The sequence below is a fragment of the Loxodonta africana genome, chromosome 5 (assembly GCF_030014295.1).
Source record: "Loxodonta africana isolate mLoxAfr1 chromosome 5, mLoxAfr1.hap2, whole genome shotgun sequence".
NCBI classification, from domain to species: domain Eukaryota; kingdom Metazoa; phylum Chordata; class Mammalia; order Proboscidea; family Elephantidae; genus Loxodonta; species Loxodonta africana.
In genome coordinates, this window is record NC_087346.1 from 34,599,011 (window position 1) to 34,622,715 (window position 23,705).

Below are 23,705 nucleotides of genomic sequence, written 5' to 3' on the forward strand. Positions count from 1 at the left end.
AAAACAATATAACATATTTTATACAAGAAGATATCCAATATAAGGTAACCAAAATAAGAAGTCTTTATGAAATCTCAAATTAGATGTATTACATTTTCTGAAAATTATATCTAACAATAGCTTTGAAACACAGTAATATCCCCAAAGTTGAGGTATCCATGACTGTCAAAAGGGGATGGTGTCTTCTCAGAATCTCCAAATCTAAAGTTCTATTATTCCAAATTTCAGAGATACTGAAAGACCTGCCCTGGGCCACACTGTTAGTCAATGCAGAGTCTGAAGTCTTCTAGTTTATACTTTATTATTGGTTTCACGTTTCCATGTGGTCTTCTCCAAAGAAAGGGAAACAACAAAAATGACCTTTTTCATTGTTAATGGCATTTGGTTGATGCAACTATGTCATTTAAACCAAGCAGGTTTTGTTGGAAAAATGGGTCACGCTCATTTTACCTGTCCAGCTGAAGCCCAGGTGATCAGCAATATAAGCCAGCCTTTCCTCGATCCGCTCCTGCTCATCCTGTGGATCTACAGAAGGTCAAAAACAGAATGGCCAAAGGTTGTCTATGACAGGAGAGGAGCCACAGCACTGATTCATCCAAAGAAAGGAAGTCACTTGACCAGGTATTTGATAGTAGCACAAATTAGCCATTACTTTTTAGATCATATTGAGTGTTTGCATGATTTCTGGGATGGAATGGGGAATAAACCTAATATGAACAATGAAAACCATCTGCTTCCATATCTCTTTAATCAAGACTAGTCGCTGATCATAATTACATAAGGTGCGGATTTCTAGTAATCTTAAAACATTCCTCTTAAATTACTGGAGAGAATACTGCCCACCAAAAGACAATAATCTTGCTCATCAAACACCAGAGAAATCACAGATGGAATGCAGAAGTGAAGTAATTTTTGACTCGACGGCACTGGGCTGGGGCATTATTGCCTACGGAGGTATAGATCACTTCCAGGACATGCCTGAAAGAAATCGCCTCTGATATTCGTCAAAGGCCTTGATTGTGGATTCATCAAACCACCCTAGGCTTATCGCTAAAAAACACCCATTGCCGTCGAGTCGATTCCGACTCATACTGACCCTATAGGACAGGGCAGAGCTGCCCCATAGGGTTTCGAAGAAGTGCCTGGTGGATTTCAACTGCTGAACTTTTGGTTAGCAGTTGAACTTAACCACTGTGCCACCAGGGTTTCCTAGGCTTGTCCAGTATGGCCAAAAACAACCTTTGTGCCGATCCTAGTGGCCTTAGGTGGAAAGAGGATAAAAGTGTGTGCATTTGTATATGTACGTTGTATTAGTATCTATCTAGCTAGATAGATGGATACAGATATATTTTTAGGAGGTAAAGTTTCTGCCTGCTTGATACTAAATAAGCTGATATATCACTCACTTCTACAAATTATAATTTTTATACCCTCATTGACTGATGGGCAGCATTTTAGACCACAGAATCATGAAATTTTTTATAATTGAAACTTCAGAATAATAGTCTTTATTGTAGAGATATTGGAAGACCAGAGACTACTTCTCAAAGCCATCTATGGTTTCCTTTTTTGGAATTCAAAGTGCAATTATCCCTTTAGCGTCAACTAAAATTGTGCAAAGTTTGAGTTTTTGTTGTCTGTGGCATCTAATTGGAATACATTCTCCATTCATCTACCACATAAATGAAAAACATATTTTTACCTTATGTTTGTTTGCTTAAAATGTTTACCAATGGTATCTGAAATCCAACCTTTCTGAATCAAAAACAGATCCACAATTGGAATTTTATGATATGTGAAATCTTCTCGAGCATAGGGCTTCCTAATGATTACAAAACTGTAAGTACAAATTAAAGTTCGTAAAAGCCAAGAAGGAAAAGCAATGAATCCTCAACCCATGAAACAAAAATCAATACATTCATGTGCATAAAGAAAAACTGCTTAATTTGAGGTTAAGCCTGGGGTTTCAGAACAACAAAACTCAAAGCTTGCATGGCCTCACGTGCAGTGGCTAGAAAAAGGCAAGATCACCGTTGCCGGTTTATGATGTTTATGTTTTCCATAAGCATTCTCATTACTCAATCTTGAGATTGTTTTCATAGACAAGATTATACAGAGAAAGCACAAAACATAAAAGGCTTACACAAACACATTAACCACCACAGAAAGCTTAAAGAAAATGAGACACAAATCACCCAAGTAAAACAAACAAAAAACCATAACGAATTTATGACATGCGTAGCACAGGGAATCCCAAGTGGCTGGCAAATACCTTCAACATGGTCATGGCCATTTTCATCAGGGATGCGTTCAATCAGAGTCTCAATGGACTCATCCCAAATGGGCCTTGTGTCAAAGATGTCCTCAGGAACTGAGTGCTCGGTCTCAACAGGTGGTAGATTTTCAATTACTGAAACTTCCAGGGCACTACTACTCTCATCATCTGAAACTAATTCTTGCTCCGTTTCTGACTGCGTAAGTCTATCCACTAACTTGGAAGCCTCATCACTAATCTCCTCAAAGAATTCTATGGAGTTTCTGTAAAGGTCAAAGAAATGCTCCTTACTTTCTTTTGTGGGGCTCACGCTCCCTCTGCAGGAAGATGTAGTGCTGCTGCTCTTAACTGGCAATCGAGATGAAAATATCTTTGGTCTTGTTGCCCCTTCTTCTGACTCTAACTCAAGCTCCCCTGCCTTCTCTCTGCTCTCTATTTCTGCCTCAGTGTCACTTCTAGTTTTTACTGGACATTTGGTTTTTGAGTCCAAAGGGCTAGCATCAGATTCAGACTTGCTTCTACTATCTGATGCTCTGTTTGCCACGTCCATTTCCTGAGGACCCACTATCTTCTGGAGAGATGAGTCTAGGTGTGAAAGCTGCTGCTCTGCTCTTTGGATGGGTGCTTTGATGGGGATTTTGGACTTTGATTTTGTTTCATCATCCTTACTTTCATCATCCAGACTGGGCAGAAAATCTTCAGAAAGTGAATTTTCATACTCTGTAGATGGAGGTATTGGTGTTGAAGTAGGCACAGTCCTTACAGGTATTTTGGATTTGCCTTCAGTAGAAGGCACATTCTCCATGGGTGCAGTAGGGATTTCAATCACAGATTTTTGTTCCTCTGGGGAAGAATCGGGAGAATCATCATCTCGATCTGAATATACAGACCTGGTGACTGTGGAAAAATCTAACTGAATTTGTACAACTGGTTCAGGGGAGTCAGGGCAAGATGTCTGCTTTATATTGGATGCAGGAGGTGTATCACTCATTTCCATGGTGGTGAGGTCCTCAACCCCTGGAGAAGTAGCCTCTTTTGTTGATGTTTCAACAGAGGCTGACATCCCCATTTGGGAGTTAAGTTGAGCATCTGAGGCAGGTATCTCATCTACTTTCTCACTCAGGTCAGCTGCAAGTAAGTCAGCTTCATCATCTACCGTTTCTTTGGATTCTGAAACTGCTAGTGACTCAGTGGATGTCTCCAGCTGTGGAGACTCAGCCTTAGAATCCCCTTCTTTCATATCTTCAGAAAGGGTCTCTTCCCTGGATTCTTGTCCAATTTGGAAAAAGTGGAAACTTTCATCTGCATAGGACCTTTTGGTCATATCGATGGCACCACTTCGAGTCATCTCAAACAACTTTCCTTCCTGAAAGAGAAATGGATTTTGTTCACTTGTTGGTGTCCCCTCTTCAGTAGGGGTCCTAGCAGGAGTGGTGTCGGGGGTGGTACCCTGTGATTGTCTGTCTACCATCAAACCAAATATCTTTTGTTCTTCCTCTTTCACTCGTGCCTCAAAGGCTTCATCATCTTCACGGATTTCACTCCAGGAATCAGAATCCACATCAGTTTTTGTGATAATGACTTTGCTTATTTGTCCACCAACGACTGCTGATGCATCTGGTACAGCAGGCTCTAATGATGAGGCAGCTTTATCTGATTGCATTTCCCACACAGAACTTTCTTGTTTTGATTCTATTTCCATGTTCTGGTTCTCAAAATTAGGTTGTTCACTTGAAACAGTTCCACTAGAGGAGCTTTCCACTACTACGTTTTCAACAGACGATGTGATGCTAACAGAATATACTTCAGAAGAGTGAAAACTTGTGGTGTGTCTGACGTCTGTTTCAGTTTTGCTTTCTTCACCTGAGAAAAATGACTGGGAAGGAACATTTTCATAAGGGCTTATGATTTGAGGATCACAGACATCATCAGTCTCAGCTGGGTCAGACACTTGAACATCCGTGGATACTATATCTGTTTGAGTAATAGTGGATGACTCTTCAGTGGAATAATCCATTGGTAAGCTCTCAAAGGTTTGGTCATTTTTTGTGACCTCCATTTTTATAGCAGAAGATGTGGAGGATACTTCTTCATCTAGTTCTTTTCCTTCAGATACTGGACAATGAGTCAAAGAGGACAAAGATGAAGAGCTTTCACTGGAGCATTCTACTTGTAGAGATTCCACTTTAGAACCATCAAGCTCTTCATCTTCTGTGTCTATTTTGTGACTATCTTCAAGAGCTAAAGGTTCTTTATGGATGATTAGCTGCTCATCAACATCATCACCAGCTGAACTCTGGAGACCTGGATAGACTGGAGTGGGTGAGCTGGCAGGAGTCATGGCCTCAGGGTCATTGCTATCACAGATTTTGGGCTGATCATTGTCTCTATTTAGATCATCATAAGACATATCTGGACCATCAGTGGAAATATCATGACTGTCTTCAGGCAAATGGGATTCAAAACCTTTTTCTTCTACTGATTTACCTGGGTCTTCTGGAATTTCTTCATTCATCCTGAAAGTGTATTGTTTAGAAACTATAGGCTGGAATTGTACTTCTTCAGGACTAGAATTGGAATCCACGCTGGATGGAAGTGGTGAAGGAGGTTGTACTCGAATAACTGGCTCTGCTAAGAGGCCTGAGTCAGCACCTTTTTTCAGCTGTGTCAACTCAGGTTCACTTTCTGAGGAGGAAGAAGCCTTTCGGCTCTCTGATGTCACTACTACAGGGACATCACTTTCACTCCCCATACTCTCCTTATGCTTTGGTTCATCCAACTCTGCGGAGTAGTCAGCATCTGGGTCAGAGGATGAAGACTCTTCTTGCTTGGGTTCTTTCTTGTAGTCCCTTTTTTGCTTTGCTTCTTGTTCAAGTTCATCAAACATTTTGATTTTGGTTACCATTTTAAACATTTCCTCTTCAGGTGTGAACCTCTTTTTTTCCCCATTTTCTGAGTCATCCTCCTCTGCACATTCATGAATCACGGCTGGTTTTGGTGTGTTTGCATCTGTGGCTTTGGGTGTGACCTCATAGCTAATTTCTTCAGAGCTGGGTGTGTCAGGAGAAAGGGGGCTCTTCCCTGAGCTCTCCATGAGCGATGTCTGCTCAAGACTGTCATCTTCAGCACTGCCATCAGGGTCTCGGAGCAGCCGGGACCGCATGGAGGCCACTTCTGTAAAGAGTTCTGCTTTGGTGACGGCTGCGGGAAGTGGAAAGTGACTTGGGAGAATTCCAGCCTTTATCTTTGGTTCAACGGGGCTGCTTTCAAGAGAGTCACGGCAAGGGGATTCTTTCAGAGGACTTGGTTCCAGAGAATCAGGGGTTTTGTGTGAGGAGTTATCTTCCAGCACAGGACTAGCTTCCAGAGAGTCCTTGTGGCTTACTGTGAATGATTCATCAGCCACAGGGCTGAGGACTTCACTATCACGGCTAGGAAGTGCAAGTTCTAACCCTTGGGGACTTCTAATGACTCCCTGAGGCTTTGATTCAGTCCCTGAGTCTGTCTTTACAGAAGCATCAGGCAATGGTGAGGTCTTTGTCTCATCTGAGGGTTCAGTGGTTGTGGATTCCTGAACCTCAGTATCAGTTTGTGTCTTAAGGGCTGAACTACCACTTGTAAGTTGACCTTCATCACAGGAAGCTTCCTTAGCCAGTCCTTCAGGTATTTCTTCTACTAATGATACACTACTCCTGCCGGGGTGATCTCCTTGTTTGGGACATGTGTCTTTGGAAGGGGCTAGAGTGGTTTCCTTTAGAACACATTCAACAGAGGGATATATGCCCTCTGGGACTGCAGCACCTTGCTCTTCAGAACCATCACTAATGTCTTTGGTTGTAGGACGTTCTTTTTCTGTTGGTGTTTCTAACTTGGTAGTTTCCTTTGTTTCCCCAATTTTTTCATCACTTTTCTTTGGTGAGAAAGAAAGGCTTTCTGGGCTTGTCTCAGGGGTCTCTGCTAGGCCCTCATGCTTATAGCTTTCTTCTGAACTAATCTGCGGGGTCCCTTCCATCAGGCTGCCACACGGGGAACCTGCTGCCCCTTCATGTTTTAGGCTTTCAGAACTGCCATCTAAAGCACTGCTCTGTAAAGACAGATCTGGAAGGAATTCATCTTTCATATAATCTAGTGGGAATGTTGAGTTGAAAGGGCTCGTGAGTACTTGGTCTAAGTGAAGCTGTGCCTTTTCAGTCTCTTCATTTAGGCGGAATTGTTGGTATTTGTCATTGTCTTCTAACTCTTGCTTAATGACATCAGAAAAGTCAGTAGAAGTTTTCCTGTCTGGACTGATTTGGAGATCCATTTCTTCCTGTTCATCAACCATCTTTTCTTTGGGGACACTCTCTTTATGGCTTTCTTCTTGGGGTGCTGGCTGAACAGGCTCGGGTGCTTTGTGGTTCAAAGCTTTCTCCTTTTCTCCCACTATATCTTCTCTCTTAAACCCTATAGAGGAAGTACGGACCCCTCTTTTGGATTCTGAGGCTCCAGTTGCTAAAAATCTCTGGCCTCGTTTGATTGTCTGACTCTCTATTTTCTGTGATTCTCTCTGGGTTATTATCTGCCCCTTTTCTTTTTCTACCCGAGCTTTGCCTTTTTCCTGTGGTTGCTTTTGTTTTGCTGATTTGTGCTCAAAGAGTCCAGTCTTATGTTTAGATGGGTCTTGACCTGACTGGAAGGCTTTCATCAATTCCCGAACAGACATCGTCTCCTCGATTCTTTCTGTTTTTGAGGTGGGGGAGACAGGTGGTTGCTTGTCTGTTTTACCTGAAGGTGACACAGGCAGGTGCTTTTCAGTTTTCCCAGAGGTTGATACAGGTAGGTGCTTTTCTGTTCTTCCAGAGGGTGATACAGGCAATCGTTTTTCTGTTCTCCCAGGTGATACTGGTGGATGTCTCTCTGTTCTCCCGGAGGGTGATGCAGGTGGACGTTTCTCTGTTTTACCTGAAGGTGATACAGGTGCATGTTTTTCCGTTTTTGTAGAAGGTGACCCAGGGGAGTGTCTTTCAGCTTTTGTAGAGGGTGATACAGGTGAGTGTTTCTCAGTTTTACTTGATGATGACACAGGTGGATGTCTTTCAGTTTTTGCAGAGGGTGACACAGGTGAGTGTTTGTCAGTTTTACTAGATGGTGATACAGGAGGATGCTTTTCAGTTTTTGCAGAGGAGGAAAGAGAAGTGTGCCTTTCTGTTTTAGGGGAGGGTGATGCTTGTGTGTGCCTTTCTGACTTCAGAGAGGGTGATACGGCTGGGTGTGTCCTGTGGGTGGTCTTTTTTGGCACATCCTCTTTGCCTTTGACTCTGACAGGCAACTTGCTTCGACCTTTCTGTTCATCTTCCACTCGCTTCTGAAGGGCTTTTACCTTGTCCTTTATGGAACCAATGGGAGTTTCTTCTATCAAAGGAGATGTGGCCTTTGCAGTGGGAAGAGGTTCAGGGGCTAAACCTGCATCTTCATCTAATGACTCTTCTGAACTACATTTTTTAAGTTCAGTTTTATCTGCACCAGTTTGTAAACTTTCCTCTTTTTCCTTCTGTTTTTCTTTTAATTTCCTTCTCACTGGCTTCTTTATTCCCAGGCTTGGTTTGTGCTGTTCCTGTGTATTCTGTGACTCATCTGGAGGTACATCTTTCTCTTCATTTTCAGAGCTCCTGCTAATAACTAAAGCCTCACATTTCTCCTCTGTGGCATCTTGAACTGTCTGTGGTTGCACTTCGTGACAACTGGCATATGAATTTAGATCATCAGTAAGGTAGCTCACTAACCCAGTTGAGTCTTTTTCTAATTTTACGTTGGCCCCTTTATCTACTCTAATTTCTACACATGGATATTCAGTGATTTCTAAAGGTGCCTTTTGCCTAGCCTCTTCTATTTCCTCCTCACTGACAATAACCCATTCCTCTTCCACTAATTCTCTCTCTGACTGAGACCTCTGCTCACTGCCTTCATCTCTTGTGCAAGTCCCACTTCTCAGGATTTCATTCACTTTCTCTAAGTCCTCTTTCACTCTTTCGACAATTTCAAAAGGCTCTCCTGGCTCTTCCTCAGCAGTCTTCACCAGCTCCTTCACTTTAATAGAGCCTGCCTTATCAGATACGTCTGTGGTCAAGATGGCGGTCATTTTGATCAAATCTTGTTTCATCTCAGAAACTTCAGAGAGCAAGTCCGGACTTGCTAGGACAGGAACTTCATTAACCAGGTGACTTTTCAGGACAGATGTTTCTGTAGATTCTGTCTCATCATCTTTGATGTGGATGAAAAAACATCGAAAGTAAAATGGAAATCAAAAAGGATATTGGCAAATGTAATCAGGACTGAACCAACACAAGAGTCTTTTCCTGTTGTGGTGGGAGGGGCAACAAAATGGCTGGGAATGGTGGATCCACAAAGTCTCAGGGTACAAGAGCAAAGCAAGGCTAAAGGGGGGAAAAAAAAACTGAAAAGGAAAAATGAGCAGGAAATAACTTGCTTAATTTTCTCACTGTAGCACATCCACACGTACAACAAAGCTATAACAAATAATCAAGACACCCATATACGGACACACAAAAAAAAAATCACAAATCAAAACAAAGAAAGAAAGCAGTGAAATTACACAGAGGTATCTCAAGATTGTTCAGATGTTACATATCAATGTTCAAAAATAAAATAAAATAAATATGGGGAAAATAGGAAACAAAAGCATTACAAATTGCAGAAAGTTCATTTCCTCTGGGAGAAAGCCAGTAGTAGCAAACTGTCAGAATAACTTCTAATGGTGTATATGCATTTTTTAGTCATAAAAATCTGGAATTCGTACGTTATTTCTGCCAATACGTATTAAAAAAATAAGAACTAAATAAAATATATCTGAATCAGCTGCACACCGGCATTTCATCTAAGGGAAATTCACACCTAACAATGAAACAAACGGTTTTGTGCTAAGAGGCATGGTCCTTTCCTTGGAGCAACCTCCTTGTTTAGACACATAATGGACAGATCAAGGAGGGAAATAAAGGAAAGGAAAGAAAAACAACAAAAACAACAATTGCGATTAAACTTATATGAATCCAAAGTTAAAATGTAATGCATGGCAACCCAAATTAGAGACAGTCACACAGGACACACACACAGTTTATGTAAGCCAAGTTATTTCCATGCAAAGCAAAGGTGAAGTAAAACTGCTGGGAATGTGGCCTTGCTTAGGAACACCGGTAGGAAGAAGGAAAGAAATTAGAAAGAATATGTAAAACATTACTGTGGTGAAGCGTATTTATTTCTCTTCAAGCCACTATGTAAGACACTATATGCGGTCTCTGTGAGGCACTGGTAGTGGGGGCATGTACCCACTAAGGGCAAGGAGGGAACACCAGTCAAACTCATTTGGATTTACTCATAAAAAAGGCCTTAGGAAAGAATCCCTTCAAATGAGTACTTTTTCAGAGATCATTTTATAGCTGGATGAAGATTATTTAATGAGTGTCTTTAAACTAAAAACCAAATATGAGACTATATCCAAACTTTGTTAACCTTTGCTACATCTAGGAGTCATTCAGGAGAATCCCTGGCATTATAGCAACATGATAACTTTTTTTTTTTTTTTTTAATGATGGAGGCAGATGAACAGATTAGTTTTTAACTCTTTTTAGCTTGTATCTACAGAGCAAAGGAAAAGGCCATTTAAACCCAGTAGTCCTGACGAAGAAAGTGGAAGAGTAAAATAAAATATTTTTTAAGAAAAAAGGACTCAGTGAAGGCAATGATGATAGGTCATATAAACAAAAGTGCCTTCTCTTGAGAGAATCAGAATTTGTTGAGAAGATACAGTATGGGAATATGCATGTACCAAAATATATTTAAATAATTTATATCAATACAGATTTGTTCGATTACATAAACCAATAAAAACATTCAGAGATTCAAATATTCTCTTTCCGAATAATGATTTCACATGAAGGTCAGGAGACCTTCATTTAAAAGCATTCTAGTAACCTGATCATAAATTACATTGTGCTAGGGTATAAAAGTCCCTCCGATCATCTCTAGACCATATGGGGTCAGATGGCCATATTAAACATAGCTTTAAGTTTTCTCCTTTTAGGAATATCACCCTGAAATCCAATGTATTAGAATAAATCTTACAACGGACAAACATTAAAAATTAGAATTTTTTGTTCTAAAACTTTTCGGTATATCAACAAGAAATCTGTACGATTCAACTTGGGTTTCTGCACACAGAGTCACTGGAAACAGGCCAACAAGCTAAAATGTTACTTCAACATAACCTGAAATGATTCTAAGATAGGTCTCGTAAGGTCTGTAAAAACCAGTTCCCTCTGTCCTAGATTGTGTTTGGGGTTTGAATCATTACCTAAAATTAGCCCTATAATAACATACTGTTGTGGCTAATCATTTCATCCAGGAGGTTTTCATTTTTGGTTCCTAATTTTTTTTCAGAGAATTTTCACGCCAAGTCTGTTAGACATCAACCCTAAGGATGTCAGTTATACTTCACCACAGTAAGGGGTGTGAAGAAGGGATGGGTGGGGAGTTAGCTTTGCTGAGAACTATTAAACAGTATCACTTTTTTTTATTTAGGTGTATCCTACATAATAGGCTGTCTACAGAAGTCAGTGTAAAAAGTGATACTGTCATGTCAGTGCTTAAAAAAAAATGAGATGACAATGTTATGCTAACAAATGGACAAAAACGGTGGGGTAGGTTTCTAAACAAGCATAACAGCGATAGCAGGGTTAACAGGGATGTCAAAAGAAAGTGAATGCTTAGATGAATAATCATTGCATCTTATAGATAATTAGCTCACAAATTAGATATATTTGTAATTTAACTGGCCAAGCTGCTTTATAAATATATATTAATGATTAATAAAAACAATATAAAAATATAATAATTGTAGTTGTTAGTAGTGGCAACTAGCTTGCATCTTAATTCATGCTTCTCTTATTGCAGCCAGCTTTCAAACCAACTCAATTTTATTTAAAAATCTTACTTTTTTCTGATGTCATATCGATCTGAAAGAAAACATACATAAATTGAAATGGTTACAAAGAGAATCTTGTCTCACAGCCTCTGATGTGCACAATAAGCTCCTATTCATAATTACACATACGAAGGTGCCACTCTAAACCACAGATGGGTCACAGTAATTTGAAACAGTTCTTCTTGAGGGTCTCCTTGATTCTAAACTTTGAAAAAAAAAAAGAAAAACCTCACTGCTAGACATTATAGGTGGAAAGTCCTTTCCAACATCATTGCTGGGAAGATATGAACCAGGACATATTTGATGTTAAAAGGCCAAGAAAACAGTGAACTAGGTACTAAGCAGTAAGTGACAATTTAGATGAGAAAAAGAAGGGAAGGACAAACAGCATGCCAGGATGAAACACTGTAGCTTCATCATCATTAATAATAAGCCAGTATTCTAAATCCTGAAAAAGATAAAAAGTGGACTTATTGCCCTGAATATTTTCTGAAAATATGCAATGTGAAAAATAATATAACCAATGGGGAAAAATTATTTGTGAATATAGCAAAGTTGGTTTCATAACTTTACCACTCTTTCAAGAAGATAGGCAGTTACCGTTTTTAACAGCTTTGATGCTAGTCACCAAGTACAGGAAGGAAACTGAATATCTGAAACAAACAGTGACTGTATACTTGAGAGGAAGAATAAGTTTATGGTGTATAAGCCTATATAAAGCAGGACAATGGGTCTATAACCCAGCCCGCCTTGACCTGCTCCACTGTCAAGATATCAGAAAAAAGTGAATTCAGGGGTATTCTCTCAACTGATAACGCCTTGCATTTTAAGCTGGGTGGTGGGTAAAAGGATATGTATTATATTTTCCATTATATTTTTTGTATTTTAAATACATCAAAATAACACTAAAAAAAAGAAAGCTAGTATATTTGAAAACATTTAAGTACAACGAATAACAATTACATTTGTCTATCTTAAAAACAGAAACTGATATGTTAATAGGTAAGTATAAGGAAACTTCAGATAATTTTTTTTTTCATTTATTTTATAATGTTTGGGCATTTCTGGATCTTTATATGGGAGACAAACACATGCCTGCTTTAAATATTGAAGCAGGTGTAATTCAAATGGCTATTTGTTCAGGGTCACCTAAGACTCATTTCTTCATCTATGATGAGGGCAATAATAGCACACACCTCATAAGGTGGTTATAGGAGATCAGCATTAATAAGGTATGCAGGGCACTTAGTAAAGAGCATACCTTATAGTAAATGTTCATTATTAGTATAACCAAACCAACAAACCCACTGCCATTGAGTCGATTCCCACTCATAGAGACCCTACGGGACAGAGTAGAACTGCCCCATAAGATTTCTAAGAAGCCGCTGGTGGGTTCGAAGTGCTGACCTTTTGGTTAGCAGTCTTAGCTCTTTAAACCACTGCACCACCTGGGCTCCGATTATTAGTATAGTTCTGCATTATAATGTTATTATAGCTTAATGGATGAACTACATGAATTTTAACATTTTTTGATCATACGATTCTAAATTTTTCATCTTAGGACCCCTTCGCACTCCTAAAAATTACCGAGGAACTCAAAGAACTTTTGTTTATATAAATAAAACAAATTAAAGTTGAGAAAATTCTAGAACCAGGAATACACAAGCATACATTCCATTAATTGTCCAAGTTATAATAGTAATGTAGCTTCTGAAAAACTCCACTTAGTGAAGTTTTCTCATTGTGAAGAAATGAGAGTTAAAAAAGCAAAGGTCTCAGTACTATTGTAAAAACTGCTTTTACCTCTACAGGTCCCCAGACCAACCTTTGAGAACTGGTTTGGCCTCCAAGAGTTGATAAAGAAATAGATATTATGGCATAGAGACAAGGACAACAATTTACAGGGAAACCTTCTATTCTCTGAAGTCAGTGGGAAACACTGGTGGCACAGTGGTTAAGAACTATGGCTGCTAACCAAAAGGTCTGCAGTTCGAATCCACCAGGCACTCCTTGGAAACCCTATGGGGCAGTTCTACTCTGTCCTTTAGGATCGCTATGAGTCGGAATTGACTTGACGGCACTGGGTGGGTTGGTTGGTTGAGTTGGAAGTCAGCAGTCCACAAGATAAGAAAACAGAGGCTTAGCGAGGGTAGGTAAAATTGTAACCCTTCAATTACTAAGAACAACTGTATAACCCTTCTAAGAATACAGATTAACTCTTTGTTTTTATTAGTGGTTATAGCAATGACACAGCCATTAACAAGTGACACTGTCATATAATTACCTCTTCTTCCTGTTCTTGATCTGACTCTGATTCCTTGACGCCCCAAGATGCCATGCAAGATGGAAAACAGAGAGCCAGAAGAGTAGAGAATATTTAGAAGAAAAGAAAAGAGTAAACACCCTGCCAACAAATGTCAACGAGGCAAGCATACATATAGTCAGCATTCTCTTGTTTTTTTCTTATTAACAGTTTACAGAAGACAGGCAGAAAAATTAAAGAGGGCTGATATAAATGCAAAAGACTGTAGACTCCAGACACAAGAACCAAAGTTATAAACACACTAATTTCAGATGCTAGGTCATCAGCAGTCCCAAAGTTTGACATTTAATGGATTTGATGGCATATATACTACAGAAATGGTGATGATGACATCCCAGTCATTACAGATATTAACTGAAAATGTTAACAGCTACAAATAAGCATATGGTGAAAATATTTTCAATATATAGGCAATAATTAGGGGTTCTATTATAATGTTGTTTGTTATTGTTAATTGCTGTCGAGTTGATTACAGATTACAGCAACCTCCTGTGTGCAGAGTAGAACTGCTGCTCCACAGGATTTTCAAGGCTGTGATCTTTCCGAAGCAAACTGGCAGGCCTGTCTTCTGATGTGCCTCTGGGTGGGTTGGAACAGCCAACCTTCCAGCTAGTAGTCAAGCGGTTAACCTTTTGGACCACCCAGGGATTCCTTCCTATTATATTAAAGGGTACTTAAAGTATATCTAAAGTACACAATGTTTGGCATTTTCCTTTTCTTTTTTTTTGGTTTGAGTTACTAAAGCAAATTGTCCTGGACCATCACGACTTTGATATTTGGGTCTGAGATGTCTTGAGTTGGAAATTAAATGTATTAATAAAGTAAAATATTTCTTTTATAACACACTAAAAACTCACTGAGGTCAGAGACAAAGCTCCTTCATCTTTATGTATCATTCAGATGTCTTGCCCATTAACAGTGGATGTTTGTTTGTGGGTCTTATTTTGCCTCGGATGACTCACCATTTATCAATTCTACAAACCTCAAAGTATATTCTGCACCATCAGAATACTTTAGATTCTGCTCATTTGGGTGGATATATCTATTGCTGTATTCTAATTCTTGGAATAACATGTATATCTATATATGTAGATAATATTTCCTTCCATTTTTATCACTTAATAAGAATTTACAATGTCAAGCATAATGGGCTTTTCTCCGTATCACTGATCACTATCCACCAGAATAATGAATTGAGCAAAATATGCAATTTGACAAGAAGCATAGAAAATTTTTCGTTTTGTGGAATCAAGATTGAGGATTTTAAATATATCCTTACTTCCCCTCCAGGTCGTACCTGCCACCACCTGTCCCCTTCCCCTACCTCCAATACACACACTGACAACTTGATACAACCTCTTACAGGTTGTCATTGGGGAACTTTCTATTAAAAAGGGATACTGATTAAAAAAAAAAAAAAAGATAAGAAAGACAGTTACAAAAACATTTGTTTAATTCACTTTTTCTCTTTGATTTCATCTGCGTAATCAAGGAATTCTACAATGGGGAGAGATTTGGATACAAAGTGATATCTGCAGATAAACTTTGGGTCAGGAATTAATGATTTTTTCTTTTTCAAAAATCAGTGTTTGAAATCTACTCCTTGTAAGATAGGGCATTTTTGTATACTGATCATGTTAAAATCACTGAAAAATTAATTTGATACTCTTAAAATATTACAGGTTATAAGATGAACAGGTAATTATTTTAACAACAAGATAAAATATCATGAGATTGCTAAGAATTTAATAATGTATAATCCACCTGTGAATCAGTAGGAAGCAGAAGCTAATAGACTGTGAATATATCGGTAGGGACAAATGCGTTAAATGTACTCTCAGCAAAGCACATAAAAACAATAATGAAGAGAAAGCCAATTCTTTTACTTTAAAAACTTATTCCAAAATGTTAAGCCAAATTTTGTGCCTTCTATGTCCAGTATATATTTATAGACGTTTGCATTTAATGCAAGTAAAGGTAGAACTTCTATTTTCCTTACTTCACTTGAAAGTCATATATGTGACAGGGCATCAAAAATCATTGCTATACGTGGTTGTATTCAGTGTCTTTGATTTTTAAAAAGCTCATGAAAATAAAATCCTATGCTGCCTGAACTACAGTACAGCAGATTTTACAGTACCTTTGTATAAATTGGCAGGGTAATGTTTAAGTTGCAAATAGCTTGATGCACCAGGCCTCTTGTGGATTTTGGCTCCTTCATAAATGATAGTCGTCCGCAAGGTTCCTGAGTCGTATCACGTACCTTGAACAACAAAGACACATATTCTTCATTCATTCAGCATATGCTATTTATTTTAATTAGATGATGCTCAGAAAAGAAAGGGAAAATAAAATTCATTTGTTAATGGTAAGTAATGATTCAGAAGTATTCCTTTTTTCTTTTTCTTATTACCATTTAGAATGACTTTTGCAAATCAACAATATCAAATATTAGCTTAATTATATAGTTGCCTGGGTTAAATGGATGTACCACTCCTTAACAGTTAGTGTTTAATGTGGTAACCTGGAAAAACATCTATCTTTAGGACTAATGGACCACAACTACCACAGCATCCACTAGGCTGAGTCCGATATAACGAGATGGTGCCCAGCTACCACCACAGACTGTTCTGACAGGGATCACAATAGAGGGTCCCAAACAGAGCTGGATAAAAATGTAGAACACACACATACAAAAGACCAGACTTACTGGCCTGACAGAGACTGGAGAAACCCAGAGAGTATGGGCCCTGGACACCCTTTTAGCTCAGTAATGAAGTCGCTCCCGAAGTTCACCCTTCAGCCAAAGATTAGATAGGCTCATAAAACAAAACAAGACTAAATGGGTACAACAGCCCAGGGGCAAGGACTAAAAGGCAGGAGGGGACAGGAAAGCTGGTAATGGGGAACTAAGGTCAAGAAGAGAGAGGGATGACATATCATGGGGTTGTTAACCAATGTCATAAAACAATATGTGTATTAACTATTTAATGATAAGCTAGTTTGTTCTGTAAACCTTCGTCTAAAGTACAATAAAAAAGAAAAAATCTATCTTTAATCAGGAAAAACAATAGAACTGGAAATGGCAAAGTGACTCAATAGAGATTTGGCAAAACTTAATAAAAAGAGATTTGCAAATACATTCCTGGAAAAATTACACAGGCATGTCCCCTGAAACAAATTCAAGAATTACTGAAACTGTTAAAAAAAAAAAATAGCAGCTAATCTAAATTCCTTGTCTGACAAGGTTAAAGAGAATTATGTACTTACAACCACAAAAGAGATGTGTTATATGATTCTCAAATATACTGAGACTGTAAATCACAATACGAAGCATTTCACCCAGCTAAGTTCTCACGTGGCACACTAGATAATTTTCTTCCAAGCCTTAGTTCATACATTTAGAAAATCATAGGCCAGTCAAGCCTTTAAAAAAAAGACATTATAAAATTTCCATGTATACATTACCTTGACAAAGAGAGGAAGTCTGTTTTCTTTAAAGGCAAAAAAACTGAATATATGATGTTGGCCACTCTTGGTTAATGGGACCAGGTTGCCAAAACAATCAACATAGATGGGTTTTCCTTCTAACACCTGGGTGAAAACAGAGATGAACAAAGAATAGAACAGCTGCAAGTATAACTTATTTACACAAATATGAAATGGTGATACTATTAGGAACTTTAAAAATTCTTTAAATGTATATACAAGAATCCTTACATTGCACACTGATATTTTATCACATGTACGACAAAGCATTGACCAGTACTCCATCTTCTTCTGGTAATGAGAATCTTCAAATGCACGGAGCATTTAGTGCTCTCATTTCCAAAACTATCATTTTGGATGTTATCCCACAGAACCAATATATATTTAAATTTTAAATTTAAATTCCTGATTGGACAATTTTTGACATCATAATGAGTCAGATGCCTTGACTCCAAAGGCCTACACAGATGGAAAATTTTGAAATAAAAAAAGTAATGTAGAAAAACTCTTTATCTCATGCTTTCATGTTTATTCACAGAATATACTTCTTGGACCATTTAATTTGCTAATAAAAAATAAGAAAACCTAAAAAATTCTAAACTGCTATAGTTACATACTTTGAGTTTATCAATAACTCATAATTTTTCCCAAAATAATCTTTAAAAGAATCATTTTACCTCCTCACATACCCTAAGACCATTCGTATAGGATCAATTCAAACTGGCTAAAAATGGCTGATTTGGAACTCGACCTTCTGACTGATCAAGATGTGGGCTGGCCTTTTTTTTTAATAGCTCTATTTATTAAACTATACTTTAAATATAAACAGTTAATAAAGGTATTAACAATATGTGAGCATAAACTTGTTTTGTGTTGAAAATACAGTACCTCCACATCCCTGCTTCTGGCCACCTCAGCAAAGTTTTCTTGCTGTTCAAGTGTCTTATCCACTTTATCATCAGTCATGCAGAAACATCTCAATCGGGCTTCAATGGGGTCATGTGATTTGGCGAATACTACAAATTTGGCCATATAAGGTACACAGATAATCTCTCTATACACTTGTGATGCAAAGGTAACGGATTCCTGGATCTGTCGACAATCTATCAACCAGAACCTATAAAATAAAATAAAGTCACTTGTCTAAAGTTTAAAGTATTCCCAGTTAAAAAACACCAGTTCCTTAAATTTGGTCAGAGTAGTCATTAAATTCTTTTTAAAAACAAACAAACAAAAAATGGGGAAAGCGAGAGAGGGAGGTAATAAGGAAAAGGAAAAAAAAAAGAAAGACGGAAGGGAGGAAAAATAGGAGACTGGAAGGGAAGAAAAAAAGAAGTGAGAGGAATAGAGAAAGACATCAGATTTTTAAGATCAACTATAAAATACTGTATTTATAGTTTTCTCTCTTGGAAACTTCTGAGTATTCAATATTCTTAAATATATCTTCAGTGTTTCAGAGTCCTTTAGGAATGTAAGCCTGGTATCAGACATTATAATAAGTATTTCACTTTATGAGTCTCTATTTTCTTAATTTCTCCTCCTATTCTTCATTTCATTTCCTGAAACTTTTTCAACAAACTCAACCAGATTTTCCTCATCTTATTATTTGTTCCCAAGGAATATTCCAGTAACCAAGGCTGGATCAACTCAGTCATTAAAAAAAAAAATCTGCTTCTGCTCCAGAACTTATAAGTATTACTGAACACAATTCATAGAAGAAATTATTGGCTTCATGACAAATTTATGATTTCAAGCCTCAGCTAAGTCTGTGCAACTGCTTGGAAACTTTTTACTCAGATATCCTTTTATACAATGCAGTAGTGCTGCTAAACCTTTACAACACTCCTCAAGCTGTCCACCCTGGCCTTGGGCCCTAAGAAAAATAACTTCACTGAGGAAGCAGAGGCAATCAGATGAAAAAATTTTAAAGGTCCTATTTATTCTACTTCTAAAGGTTGCTTTGAAACCTTTCTACATCAGTGATCTCTCTCCTTCCCCTGACTCATTTCTCATAGTCTTTAAACATTCCTCGAATTTCCTTAACCACTCTTCTCTTTTCTTCAAGTTCCCCATCTATAGGTCTTCTTTTACCACAACATTTTTGAAAGAAAACCCAACACTCACTGCTTCCCAAAAAAAAAAAAAAATTTTTTTTTGTATTTATTTCTTTATTCACTGAAGTCTGATATCGGTCCCTTTCATTCTTCTGAAGGTACTCTCCCAGAGTTTACCAATGATATCCCATTTGCCTAGTCAAATGCCTCTTTTCAGTTCTTATTCTACTTTGTCTCTGTAATACTTGATGCTTAACTAATCCTCATCCTTACAACTGGACCAATAAGCAACATTGTGATATATGGAGAAAAGACTGCAGTTGTCAAGGATTTCATCTTACTTGGATTCACAATCACATGGAAGCGGCAGTGAAGAAATCAAACGATGCATTGCATTGGGCAAATCTGCTGTGAAAGTCCTCTTTAAAGTGTTAAAAAGAAGAATGTCACTTTAAGGGCTAAAGTGCACCTGACCCAAGCTGTGGTATTTTCAATTGCCTCACATGCATGTGAAAGGTGGAAGGTGAATAAGGAAGCCCAATGAAGAATTGATGCCTTTGAATTATGGTGTTGAATATTCAATATACCGTGGACTGCAGAAGAATGAACAAAGCTGTCTTAGAAGAAGTACAGCCAGAATGCTGTACTTCTTAGAAACAAGGATGGCAAGACTTCGTCTCACATATTTTGGACATGTTATCAGGAGGGACCAGTCCCTGGATATGGACTTCATGCTTGGTAAGGTACAGGGTCATCGAAAAAGAGGAAGACCCTCAACAAAATGGGCTGGCACAGTGGCTGCAACAATGGGCTCAAGCATAACAACAATTGTGAAGATGGCACAAGACCAGGCAGTGATTCATTCTGTTATACACAGTGTTGCTCTAAGTCAGAACTGATGAGGGCACCTAACAACAACAACAACTAATAATTATTTTGAAAATCTTTAATCCACAACACTATTCTCTCCCATTCTCATCCTCTCTCTTTTTTCATTTGCCTTTCAGATGTTAGTGTTGAAGATTCCTCTTCTCTACGCAGATTAAAGTTCTTTTATGAAAAATCTCCTTTATTTCCACAGTTTTGCCTACATATTCTGTTGACTATTATATCCATAACTAACATATGATCTCTCTTATAGGACATATAAAGCCAATGGTGTGCTGGTAAATGTTTCACAATTGGTTCTCTAGTAAAGAAGCCATAATTTAGTGGCATTTGTCAATTTCCATGGTATAAATGCTTCCATCATGGCTGATTTCAAAGTACCAACATGATGTCATTGCTGTGCAGTTGGGAGAAGATGAATACAATCACCTCTCATGAACACGTGTGAGTTAACTGCAGTACACCACTATAAATGGTTTTAATAGACAATACTCATTTGTTGGCTCATAGGAAACTGAACTCACATTCAATAATTTAACAACGAAGGCTACTTTCCCTGTTGCCTGACTACTACCTGTTTTCCTCCCAAATCTTATCCAGTTTATGCATTCCTTAATAAGGTACATAGCTTCATGATCCTTCCAATTGCTTAAAACTTCGACTAGAACTCCTCTCTCTCGCATATACATTTGTTCATTAAATTCTACTAAATCTACTTTTAAATTTTCTAATAAAACCAGATCCATAACTCTCTATTCCATTGTCACTGCCATATATCAGGCTCACGTCTTCTTTCATAATATTATCACTCTATGATTACTTTCAAATTAGAATATAAGCTCTATGAGTTCAGAGACTGTATCCCTATTGTTCCTGATTGTACCCTCTGTGCCTAGTTCCTGGTTCATGGAAGACACTCAATAAACATTACCTTCTTCTTCCTATTGATTCAACTATATTTTATTTATTTGTCATGTTTTTCAATTGTCTTGGGAGTTAAATTATTATTTCAACAACATAGTAACTCCTCACTTCTTGAGCTATCATACAAGGTCTTTTATAAACAGTGTAGTCAATTGACCTTTCAGCATTATTTCTGAATTTTAGATTACATGGATCATTCTTGCTGTTCCTCAAATACACCTTCATTCTATCTCTGCATCTTTGTTCATGTAACTTTTCCTCACTTTCATTTGATCATTGGGCTCCTACATATTTCTTAAGAGTTACCTCTTTTCTGAAATCCTCTCTGACTACTCCATTGTGAACACCCTCCTCTGAATTTCTTTAGTACCTCTTGTATTTACTGACATTGAGTGTAGATGCACGATTGGCAAAGCACACAGAAGCACTGAATAGTATACTCAACAGCTGAGCCTTCTGGGTGATTGAAATACAAACGTCTGCAACCACACCCAGCTACTGCTGTGGACTGCTATTTAACTACGCATGCATTTTTTATCTTTTCTCCCTGAATGGGAATTTCAGCTTTAATTGCTCTGAGCTTTAGTTTTCTCACCTGCAAAATGGACATAATGCCTCTTGTCCTACTTAAGCCATAAAGTTGTAGTTATCAAATTAAATAAATGTGAAATGCTTAGCAATAGATAAGAAAACATACAAATGAGAGATAGTCAATTTAATTATTGTGTACATTTGAAATAAAACTACAGAGCTTCAGCTTTCTAAAGATGTACAATATGTAAATGGGTGGTACTTGATTATTACCCATTATTCCAATATGTTAAGATGTCTAAGAACCACTGAAATCTCCAAGCCATTTAAGCAACTCATGTGAGGCTTTGTTTTTTGTTACCATTCTATTAGGAAACAGTTCAGGCTATTTTGCTGACAACAGGAAATTCATCAGGCCTAAGACTGGAAAAATTAGTGGGTGGCTGCTAAAGCCAGAGTCAGCATCATAAAGTCAAAGCAGATACTTATTTTCTTTAAAAGATTTTCATTTAATTGGATGTACTCTGGTATTATATCATCAGTATTATATTTGCTGGTAAAACTAGTTTAAGATATGAAACAAATGCAGATCATACTCAAAATCAAACAAAAAAAATTCACGTTTAAAGGATGTGAGAAAAAACTAAAACTAAAAAGGGTTTTTTGGGGGGGGACTTGGGGTAACAATATCACATTGGCCTCTTCTGTGCCGTATAACCGTACCTGGCAGACACATTGGTTGTAAAGGAAACACATTCATTGACAAATGTTAATGGCGTAGTTCCTGTAATATCTTCCCACTGAGCAGGGGTGGTTCCACCTGAAAAAATATGAGTGTTGAAAAAAATTAGGCAAAACTCCAAACTTTGGATCGTAAAATAAGGCCTTTGCAGTTATAGTTGTACTCACCCGTGTATCCCCACCCACCCCAAAATGGCACATTAAAAACAAAATGGCTAAAAGCAACATGCTAAAAATGACTCACTGAAAACAAACAGCAGATACCACCTCTGAAGGAACTGCATTTAAAGGAAGTTATCTGAATAACTGCTTCAGAGCACTTGGCTTTTCTATTCTCTGCCTCACATTCTGAAGCTTTTATTATAATGGCTAAAGCTCGAAGATTATTTTGCATTGCAAACAGTTGATTGTTTTAAAAGATCCTTTGACCAACCAAGGAGCTGAATACTTGGTTAAAATAATGAGTAACCCAAATATTCTTTCATTCTTGAACTTCTCATATTTTGTATAATTATTTTCGTAAAATGGTTATTTCCCCTCAATTTACAATTACAGGCTGGCAAAAAAAAGAGGTGCTGGGAAATATCAAAAGCTCAGCAAATACTGTGGGCTGAAGGAACAAATAAACGAATGCCAAAAGTTGGTTTCTATACCCAAATAATCACCAAAGGACTTAATGATGACTATCTGTCTTTCATATATGCTGAGAAATTGAATTAATAGGTAAGGGGGGAAAAAGCTTTTAAAGTGCTGCAGAAGGAATATATGTTGAGATAAAAAATCTTGATGTTAAAGTTTCTTGAAGAAGGTAATTGGTTATCTAAGAAAGGTCAGGAAACTTAGTAAGTCTTTAAAATATATATTCTTAGCAGAACTATGTAATATAACATAGCAAAAGACATACCCCCCCAAAAAACTATGTTTAGTATGTTTTAAAAAAATTAATTTAAGGAATTGTTTCGTACAAACCCATTTCAAGACATAGGTCTGGAATAAATAGATTGGATTGTGTCTAAGCCCATAGAGTACCGTCATTGATCATCTACAAAGATGGCGTGTGCATAGTTTCACCTGGTTCACTTCTATGCTATTATGTTGTACTTTACAGAAGGGTTAATACACCCGTGGAACAAAAGCTATGGGAAGGACACCCAGGGATGCTACGTGATAACCAGAAATGAGCAAATGGGAAAGAGATCATAAATGAACCATGTGATTTTCCCCACCACCATTTTAGTCCATCTATTTTAAAATGGTTTCATATTACTAAACTTATGAGACAAAATCTCAATGGTTCTTTATCAGGAATACAAAAAAAAAAATGCAGTAATAAGAGGGGAAGATTATAGAGAGAGAGCAAAAACAGGGTGAACATTTCTGCCAGTGTAAAGCAAAACAACCAGAGATGGTTATTATTCCTTTAAAAGACCCTATGAATATTTACTGAATACACCATGTAGTTATTGATTCATTCAACAACAACATGAAGATTTACTCAATTCC

The 23,705-nt window shown here is 37.7% G+C and overlaps 1 protein-coding gene across 1 annotated transcript in view; it reads right to left on the minus strand.

Annotated features, from left to right (window-relative positions):
* The window catches only part of ANK2 (ankyrin 2), a 240,754-nt gene that overhangs the window by 24,157 nt on the left and 192,892 nt on the right, over positions 1-23,705 (minus strand). Inside the window, exons 30-36 of the mRNA XM_064286268.1 lie at positions 22,185-22,281; positions 17,953-18,181; positions 17,044-17,169; positions 15,716-15,838; positions 11,262-11,283; positions 2,273-8,515; positions 451-525 (exon numbers count right to left, since the gene is read on the minus strand). Coding sequence (XP_064142338.1) covers positions 451-525; positions 2,273-8,515; positions 11,262-11,283; positions 15,716-15,838; positions 17,044-17,169; positions 17,953-18,181; positions 22,185-22,281 — 6,915 coding nt within the window. The remainder of the gene's footprint in view (positions 1-450; positions 526-2,272; positions 8,516-11,261; positions 11,284-15,715; positions 15,839-17,043; positions 17,170-17,952; positions 18,182-22,184; positions 22,282-23,705) is intronic.